We start from the raw sequence: 10119 nt of genomic DNA, 5'->3' as shown, positions 1-10119 counted from the left end.
TTTGAGGTAGGTATTAATTATCATCCAATCAAAATACAAAAGTTAGGGCTTAATAAGTTTATCACGGCTTTGCGAAAAACGTTCATGTAGTTTTTATGGGTTCAGTCAGCATCAAATAGTGACACCCAAAGTAGCCAAAAAGTTCGCAACACGTCTTTGTAACAATTGGAATAGGTTTGTGTTGTCAAGTTTTTGGCCATTTTGGGTGTTACGAACTATTTGACGCCGACTGTAGAATGTGAATTTATCGAACTTGTTTGACCTGTTTTTTAAAAATTGTTTAATGTAACAACAAAACAGAATGGCTGTGTTTTATCGGATGAAATTAAATAGTACACATTTGAAAGGTTTAGGGTAAGGGACTATAATGGAAGGTTTAGTATCGATATGTATCTTTAACTACCTACATACATGTAAAAGATATGTTTAAAGGGGAAACTCTGACTAGAAGTAGGAATTATTTGTAGTCTTTTAAAAATTAGCCTCAGGTCTTAATTTTATTGCCAATAAAGACCTAACCAAGAAATCTGTTGTAAAGCAAACAACGTCTTTTTTACACAAGACGTCATGTTTTTTCGCAAAGCCGTTTCAATTTCCACATTCACTCACTTACAGTCATATTCGCACACAAATTCGTAAAATGGTAATTTACAAAAGGTTAGACTATCAAAGGAACACAGTCAATGATTGGTGCAGCGATTACTTATAGTTTCTTATTAAAACTAAGTATAAAAAAAGCTTAAAACTAAACTTATCTATCATTAGATAAACGTCTGTTTGAAAGTGACAACTATTTTTTTCATTATTTTTATATTTAAAATTCAAAATATTACCATTTGCAATGTAAAAAGATTTTTAATTCTTTAAAAGGTTGAACATTTCAACCATTCTGTAAAAAAATGTTAACGAAAAAATGAATTCTATTAGACAGTTTTCATTTCTTAGGATCATTCATGCAGATGCTTAATCATAAAATTCTGTAACGCTGTGTCAATGTATTTCTCTAGCCTTACACAAATCATAGCCATTTACTAACCTGCACTATCAGTAATCGCTGCACCGCCAATGCTTAATTTACTATATACATCGGAGGGATATCTTATATACAGCTCTCTTGGACTCGATGTGAGGTCGTCACGACCTCTGGCCGCAGACGGTGGGCCGTGAGCGATGACGTCACTCCACCCGCCGAACTGGGACTACACGCGTTCACTCCCTTGTTCACGCGCCCTAAGCTATGATATGACTGGAACAAGGATAGTAAAGTCACTATTTGTTGTGTCTTTATGATAAAGATAAAATTATTATTGCTAATACTGGTACGATAATTTACTAAATCCCAATTCTTCGATTGCCTCTTTCAGCTTTTCAAGGCATTAATGCATTCCAAATATACCTTGCTAGCTCATTGGGAGAATATATCGGCTGGTGTTAAAAAAAAGTGGAGGATAAACTACTACAAGAAAGTACTCTGTTATCATCGCCAGTTTTTGTTTGATATATGACAATTAGGAGATAATTGTGTACTTAATGGTTAATAAAGTCCGACTTCCATTATAAGCCAGTGAAGTAGACGCTTTAAATTCTGTTGTCTAGTCGCCCTTTTTAGGAAATCTGCTAGTGGATGAACACTCGTATCTTTTTATTCTTCAACCACAACAAGACGTGAAGATGGCCATCGCCGGCGTGATCTTAGCAATGACAGTCACGGATAGGCGCGGACTGTCATGGGTCGCGCGACCTGTCATTGGCCTGTGATTAAGCTTAATTAAAGATAAGTCTACTCACACTAGTTAAAGGTATCCTATAGTCCTTCTTCCTGAAGTCTGTGAAGTAGGCGCCGCCGTCGGGCTCGGAGCGCACGTCCTCGCCCAGCTTGGGCAGCTTGCTGGTGGACGGCGGTCGCTGCAGGCTCATGTAGCCGTTGGAGACTGGCCGCCGCTCTGGTGGGGAGATTGAACGGGTTAATGATTGGCAATCTTTCTACATCTGAACCAATTAATCCATCTTTCATCACTCCACTCTAGACAGAGTTGTCGTAGTCATCACACCTTGGTGGCTAGGTGTACAATTTGTCGCCTTTCCTCCTGTATTACAGCCTTTTTTGTGAAATCAGGGATTGACCTGACCGATACGCAATACAGATACAGGCTACTACCAACCGGCCAATCAGAAAATATTGAGGGGGTCTATGTTCAGCAGTGATCGTCCTGTGGCTGAAATAATGATGAAGACTCCCCTTAATTATAAAACTAATGTGTAACACATTCTTCTTCTTTTCAACAAAACACGTCCATTGCTATTGCTGTACAAAGGCCTGTTCCAAAAATTTTCACTACAACTAGTCCTGGGCTACCCAGAGCAACATATTGCTTCGGAGCTTACATATTATCTTTCCTGGTATGATACCACCGAAACGATGATTATCAGTTTCGTTTGGCTCCAACTCACCGTATAAACAAGTATGGTGGATACTATATGCTGAACCGGATAGGTCAGCGTCGTCTTTGTCCCAGAGGTAAGTGGCGTGCAAACCACTCGTGCTCTGAAGCTGTATCCCCCGGGCTCCGTGCTATAAGCCCGGGACTTAAACTCGTGCTATGGCATAGGACTTATCTAACTACCTCCAACTAACCGTATAAACAAGGTATGATATCCGGGTCAGCGTCATCATTGTCCCGGGGGTCGGCAGCGTGTAGAAGCGCCCCGCGCGCCCCGAAGCCGTCTCCCCGGGGTTCCGTGCTGCTGGCCCGGGATTCCACTTCGTGCTTCACCGGCGTGGGGCAGTGGCCAGCCCGCTCCACGTACATTGCTTCACTGCTAAGGAGAAATGGGATTAGAAGCACGGTCTTATGAATCAAAGGTATATATCGTTTCATCAACGAAGACGTGCCCCACCAATTTTTGGTCAAGGGAAGCGCGGGGTGCGGGGATTTTGATCCGAGCAATCCGAGCGTCATTATTGTAGTGTGCGTGTGCACTCATGAATGATTTAGCGTGTGCCGATAACACTCAAACATAAGCGGAAGAATGATGGGGCGCGTCTTCGTGGATGAAACGATCTATAGTGACTACGCGCGATCGTTTTTATTCCTACTTTGTTTGACCTACCTATGAAGAGGCAAATTTCGGAGTAAAGCAAAAGTTTATTTATTCTCCTTCCCTCTAGTAGTTCACACGTGCCATTGCGATTTCTATTCACAAATCGCTATCAAGAGCCAAAGCCAAACATTATTGGCTTAAATTAGTTTGAAAACGTTAAAACACGTTACTCTCATAAATTCTTCCAAGATATTCTTGTTAGCCGGCGCTCCGAAGACTTCGCAAAATCGTCTGCTCTATCAGAACTTATAAGGACTTAAATTAAAATGCGAACTTGGACTTCGCCGGGAAAGTTCCCCTATTTACACCGCTCCCACTTTGTTTATTGGCTTTGAATATTCAGTTAACAAATTAAATTATACGAGATGATTTATTTTTGGCATTTAGTATCGAGTAAATTATTTGTTGATTGGTAATGATCGAAGGGAATTGAAGCCATTTAATTGAGTAGATACTATGGAAATATGATGAGATATAGACGCATTTTTATAGTCGCAAAATAGTAATTAGTATACAATTTCCACTAATTCAATTACGTGTGGAAGGATGTGGGGTCCTTCGCACTAACTTGCATCGCAGTGGAATACATTCTAGAATATTGGATCGACATACATATCTAATGGCATAAGTGTTACTTACGTGGGTCGCATTTACGAATAAAGGAAGTAGCACACTTATAAACCCGGAAAGGGATCGTAACCGTATCAACTCGAGGCGGTCAGTATTCTTCGTGTGAAACTCCATACTGCAACGCACACTTATCCGCACCGTAATGTAAACGCCATTGCGGTTGACAACGCACGAAAGGCGACGACAGCTCGACAGCAGAAGGGCGATACGGTGTTGATCCCCTTACGAGTTGATAAGTCTGCTATGACCTTAAAAACTATAAGGCATATTTTGAACTTCAAAATTTTGAGGGTTACTATCACTTACCTCAAAGGTGCGTGTTTGGCGGGCAAATGTCTGTGTCTCGCGGCGTGTCTTCTATACAGGACGGCTAGGACCCCGCACACTGCTGTAGCCAGCAGCGCCGACATGGCTGCTATTGATGCCAGCACTGGTGAAACGCCGAGCGCGTTGCTTTCTCCTGGACCAAATGAGAGTCATAGTAAACATTGGGTTTTTTTCATCCAGTTCTAGGATAATATCTTACACAGTCTTTTGATAGTGGAAGAATTAGTAGGAATAGTAATTTCCAAAGATTTTTATAAACGAACTCACAAAGATTCTCTTTTTAATAAAATACCATGACCAATGACCATGACCGATTGATGTTTTTAAGATAAAGGTACCTCTAATAAGCTCTGGAAATATAAATTGGATTCATAATTTTTGTAGCTATTGGTAGATTTTAGAAGTTACATTTTCATACTCAACTGAAATATTTATCGCTTATCATCTCAACTTTTAGTTAATGGTTACAGAAGTTTTAGAAAGTGACTTGCGAACTGGGAATAATAACAGACAAGTTTGCAAGTGTTGTTATGAAATAACTCTACTATTTAATTGTATTTTCTAGGTATGAACAAATAACTTTTACCACTTTTCCATAGTATTAATTCGTTTGTTATTTAAGTAATATTTAAGCTGAGTTGCACAATCCTACTTTAACTTTAACAAACGTCAAAAATCTGTCAAACTCTAAACAAAAAACATCGCAGCCGAAACGTCAAGCTTTGAGTACATAATGTAACTCATTAATAAACGTCGCGTTAAGACCCGTGTCTTATAGTTAAAAAAACACCGGTTATTGTTATAGTTACGGTCAATGGCGCAAACCAGTCTTAAACTTCCTTTAAGCTCGTGTCTTTCTTCTCTTTTTGAGAGAAAACTAAAGAAAGATGAGCCCATACAGCTCATTAATTATTCCATCAACCACCATTTGAAAAACTGTAGGTAACTATTACTCAATCCCACGACAAATACCGAGCTACTAACAAGCTCTCAATGCAAAGTGTGCATTTTACCAAACCAACTTAGCTCTGGTATAATTTGCCAGAGCCACGGCAATGTTGCCCTGATTACAAAGTTACATAAACACAGTTAATTCTTGGATACAAACACTCATATAACCGGGAACGTTCGTGTTCAGAACGAAATTGTAAATTATATCACGCGATTAAACCTCCGGTAGATACAAGTTGTAATTCATGTCTGGATCGTCGGGTACACCGGGATATTGTTGTATTTTTGTATTTTTATTGTATTCTAACGTATTGCAACGGGGTTTTAAATTTCCTTTGAAGTTCCGCTTCCTATTCGAACTTTGGTAGTTGGTCTATTAGAAGCTTTGTTACTCATTAGGTTATTGTTTTAGTAAAAAAAATTATTAAGTTGGAAAGAGAAAATTCTTTCGTCGAATAAATTATGGATTATACACCTTTTATACCTTTTAGAAAATATTGAACTTTCACATAAATAATACAAAAAAACTGCGTTTAAAAAACCGACCTCAAAAACTAAACCGACTCCAAAGAGTACCTACACTACAAGTAAAGATTGATATTCTCGGAGTCGATGCCAGTCTGCCAAATGCCAAGCTCAAGAAACGTACTAAATATACCTTAATGAAGTTGTAAACTTATTATTTTAAACAAATCTCTAAGCTCACCAAAACATTCTGATTACACTTTCCAAACCAAACGACAAACACGTTACAATTCAGGTATTGTTACGCTTCATCCCTGAACTCCGACCCGTTTCCGACGTCAAAAGGTTAAATCAGCAGGTCTACGGGGAGACGGATGCAACTTTTCCTGCAAATTTGAATTTACAAGGGGAATCGAGCGTGAAGTTATGACATTGAGTGGGAACGCTCCCAGTGCTGCTATACACACTTCGGGCATAGTTCAAACGGGAAACATGGAGCTGATACATGAAATGATTTGATCTAGTCTTTAGTGAGATTATTTTAAAATGATGACAGGATTATTTAAATCATTAATTCAAGATTTTGTTGATGGTTTTATTTTTTTATTAAATCTGAAAATGTAACTCTAATAAGTACTTATCTCAAACTTGCGACCCGCCTCAAGTTCACACCAGTGCTTTAAAATTCTTATGTACTTTAAAACCTTTCTTTTAAATCACTCTCTCTATTGTTAAAAACCGCATTAAAATCCATTTAGTAGTTCAAAAGATCTAAATCTATATCTAGAACTGACGCCCGTATTCACAAACAATACTGAGGTCTCACAGTGCGCGTGGATGCACAGAGTGACACAGACCAATCACAGAGCTCTATTCAATGCTGTGCGTTCGATTTTCTCCTTCACCTAAGCAAGCATCGTTTGTGAATACGGTCGTCAGTCTGTTTGAATACTGTTCAAATTCATTCAAAAATAATGTAAACGTAATATTGTAAGCGGAATTTATTAATTATTGACCTACACAATGTTTATACCGCGGTGTCTTGTTTACGAGCGGCGCGCTGGGATTGCAGCGATTGTTTTTTGTTTGATCTGGATTATGTTAGTCTCGCGGGTTCACACGTACTGTTTGTTTAAGTTTCATTCCAATTTGAATGTTATACAGCGATAAAGAATGCGTATTGTGTACATTTTGTGTTGCATGTCCATTCTTTGACAGTGTTTGAATCAAAATCGCTTTATAGTTGATTTTTTATTTCCATGGCTTTTGAACTAGGTCTAAGTTTGGCTGCAGCCAGTTTTTGGAGTCATTTTTAGCACAAGCATCCATCCTAGACCTAATGCTTATTTTCATCATTCCTTTTTTTTATCGTGACGTCATAAAATTCGACATTGTATATGTTACGGTTAATGTGATAAATTGAAAATTATTAATAATAACCGGTTATTATGAATAATTACCGACAGTCGCGGTAAAAGTGATAAATTAATCACATTTAACAGTGATTATTTAATAATTCAACCTTAGTACTAACAAATTTCTTAAAAGAGAACAACATCTTGTGTACGTGCTCGTGTACAGCCAAACTTTTGAACGTTTTGATCTCATATATGAATANAAAATTCTATAAAAAATTAAAAAAAAATCTCAAAAAATTTTTGACCTCTTTTTTGTCGATAAAAATAGGTCTAGTTTCATCTATTTTCATATGTACACTTTAACGTGACTCACACTGTATACCTACTTTTTCAGTATTTTTACGCGCAAAACCCAGTCCAGTCCGAACCACAAGCAAAACAAAAACTATTGATTCCACGCAAATTCCTCGAATGGGACTTTTAAATTTCAAAATTGGAGTTGCACTACTTTTTTCCTTAATTTGGAAAGTTTAAAGCGCCCGCATTTTAGTATTCGTCATGCGAAATGTAAACTGAACAACTTGGAAGTCTGAACTAACTTTGACAATAATCAACCGTGGGGAAAATCAACGACAACTTTCAACGGAATACCGCAAGACGAACCGACGGAAAGTTAAACACCCTGTATGTACGTAGATTGTGGATAGTTTGTGTCAACTTCGGTGTTTGATATCGAGCTTTGTTTGAACAACGTCTCTGGAGAAGTGGTGAGTAGTACTAGTACATACTTTTTGTCATGGAACAGTCGTTTGAATGCCATTAGGAAAAGTTAAACTATGGGTTACGAGTACATCATAGTGAAGAAGAACAACATCTTCTACAACACACAACAACAATTTCTACTTTAAGGCAACCCATAAAGTAGAGATTTTGCAAAAAAAAACGTTGAAATGAAAATATACGTTTTGAATAAGTTAACCTTTAAAAACTAGTAATAGATCAAAACTACCGACTACATAAGTAATATAACTTCGAAATCAGCGTTCAGTAAATAAACAGAACCAACACGGAGCACTTTTCCACTTTCACATTTTATATTGTTAATTTATTAACACCTACTAGCTCCGACTCTATATCGATTTTTTAGACACTTTCGACTCTATCTATCTCTCTTACTCTCTCTAGTATTCGTGTACGAGTGAAAGAAACGGCTGGTCGATATCGTTTTGCAGAGTAACTCCCCAGTACAATGACTCGGTTCTCACCCGTCGTAGTAGGTAATTAAAAATTGACGCCCCACGGCACCCAGTCCGCTCTCAACTATTTAGACGAACTTGTTTGGAACTTGCCTTAATTAATCCAAGCTTATGGGTGGATGTATAACAATGTTCGTTTAAAAATGTTTGCGATTCCAGCAAAAAAGTGCGAGGTCGGAAAAACGACTTTTCCAGGATAAGGGAAAGTTTTCTTATTAAAGTCGAAAATATTAACAATTCAAATGTGTAAGATATTATTTCTATAGGTTTGTGGACCGGGCTCATGGGTCACCTGATAGAAGTAGTAGTAGTAGTAGATAAGTGATCACCATCTTTCATGGAATATCTGAAACACCGAAAAAGTTTCTTTTGTTTGCAAATGAGGGCAAAATTAGAGAGGGCATGCAGGGAGACTAAAAGATCAGATGATGACGATTAAGGAACACGCGTTTTTCCTATGGAAACCATGTTTTATTTGAAAGGAAATACTGACAATTGAGTTGCACGAGGTTTATCGTGAATCGGATATAATTATGAAAAGTCAAAAAATGTGTTTTTCGTTTTAACTATCACCCAACTTATTTTTACCTACAAGTTAGGTGTTTTTAACATAGCTACACATCAGTATCTACCATTGAAATGAAAATTATGCGACTCTGTCCGTTTTCCGTAGTGATTTGGGCGCAGTGTGCTGGAAAATGAGCGGTGCAATAATTACCACTATTGTTCCTGAGGTATTGCGTTGTGAACTTGAGCGACAGGGACGGGAACTTATCATACATGCCTCTCTTACCTGTGGCAGGGATGTCATTGAATATCTTATTTAGCGCGTGCATCATACAGCGTAATATTTCGACGTCAAATAACCATTACGGGGCTCTCCATATCGCCAATCACTTAAGGTAGGTACCTATGTTATGGTCTACTTTGCTGTCTTTAGCTTCATGCATTTTTATGACGGTGATCAAGTTGATTTTAAAGAACTGGAAGTAATACAGTAATTAAAATAAGCTAACGACTAATAATCGTTGGTAGAGTTACAAGTTATTATCTTCCAATAGACGTAGGATGCATGTTTTCCATGATGCATTGTTTGAGACAGAAACGATCAGATACTGAATAGATGGCCATCGGGAAAGAAAAGGTGAGGCTTTTCGCCAGGTGAGATGTAGGCCAAGAATGTGCTCGTTGTGGATAAAAAAAAGTTCTCGAAGGCAAAAGATGCCAGTGCATGTAAGCAGCGGTCTCCCTCTCGATGGATTGATAATCTGGTAAACGTTGAATCAGCGCCGGATCAGCTCATTATGGATATCCTTGGGAGATGTCTCTTGAACAAAGGCGAGGCGTTATTTGTTTGAAACGATTTGGAACAGCCCTGTCCGAGACTTGTAGCAGCAGATACTACAGAAATACACGAATCGGGCCCCGAGACGAAGAGACAATGGAGGGATGCAGACGGAAGCGTTTATTGCGCCCGGGCGTGAAGTCTGGAGACCGTCCGCTTACAAGTACATGCATAAGTTTGCCTGTTCAACCCTACTGTGGAACATCTATTTACATATTCGATAGCAATTTGATGCTTAATTCTTTGGACGTGAATTTATGTTGGTGGAATAAATCGTTGTTAAGCAGGGGTTGTGTAAGTTACGTTTTTAATTTGAGATTATGTATTTCTTTGTGACTGTGTTTACTAGATACATGTACGAGTACCTATGTCTTTGCCTCTGACTACGGGTAGCTTTTAGACTACAAGTATTTCAAAGCAGATCAGATGCCGAAAAACTTCTACTAATAAGTATTATAAACAACCTACCTATTATATCAGGATATACGAGTAATTCTCAATTACCTTGATTACCAATACTTGGATTCTCTGAAAGCTATGTTGAATTCTTCACAGTTTGCAAATAAATTTATTTGCCTTGCTCTTAACGACAAACTTCTCAACAATATAATTATAGTATAAGTATACGTTATACTGTAAAATTAGATGTTACCATATCATTGTCGTGTAGATTTTATAAGTACAA

At 38.1% G+C, this 10119-nt stretch overlaps 1 protein-coding gene across 1 annotated transcript; it reads right to left on the bottom strand.

The window, feature by feature from the left end:
• Positions 1–990: 990 nt before the first annotated feature.
• On the bottom strand, positions 991–8871 carry LOC114350058 (uncharacterized). Its single transcript, XM_028300700.1, has 5 exons — positions 8808–8871; positions 4039–4192; positions 2636–2817; positions 1789–1943; positions 991–1246 (listed from the first exon to the last, which is right to left on the bottom strand). Exons 1-5 carry the CDS (start codon positions 8869–8871, stop codon positions 1100–1102), a joined length of 702 nt encoding a protein of 233 aa, XP_028156501.1. The 3' UTR covers positions 991–1099.
• Between the last annotated feature and the right edge of the window lie 1248 nt (positions 8872–10119).

This window comes from Ostrinia furnacalis, unplaced genomic scaffold (genome assembly GCF_004193835.3).
Source record: "Ostrinia furnacalis isolate ACB-3 unplaced genomic scaffold, ASM419383v2 OfSCF0073, whole genome shotgun sequence".
Classification (NCBI taxonomy): domain Eukaryota; kingdom Metazoa; phylum Arthropoda; class Insecta; order Lepidoptera; family Crambidae; genus Ostrinia; species Ostrinia furnacalis.
The sequence above is the reverse complement of the archived record's forward strand: the minus strand, read 5'-3'. Positions and strand labels throughout refer to the sequence as shown.

What these genes read in the sequence shown, in the direction of transcription:
- LOC114350058 (XM_028300700.1), bottom strand. Translation starts at nt 8,871, where the DNA reads ATGTATGATAAGTTCCCGTCCCTGTCGCTCAAGTTCACAACGCAATAC. An exon ending in TATCATACCTTGTTTATACG is followed by an intron (nt 1,944 to 2,635) that starts GTTAGTTGGAGG and finishes TCTCCCCACCAG; the next exon opens with AGCGGCGGCCAGTCTCCAAC. An exon ending in ATAGGATACCTTTAACTAGT is followed by an intron (nt 1,247 to 1,788) that starts GTGAGTAGACTT and finishes TCCTTGTTCCAG; the next exon opens with TCATATCATAGCTTAGGGCG.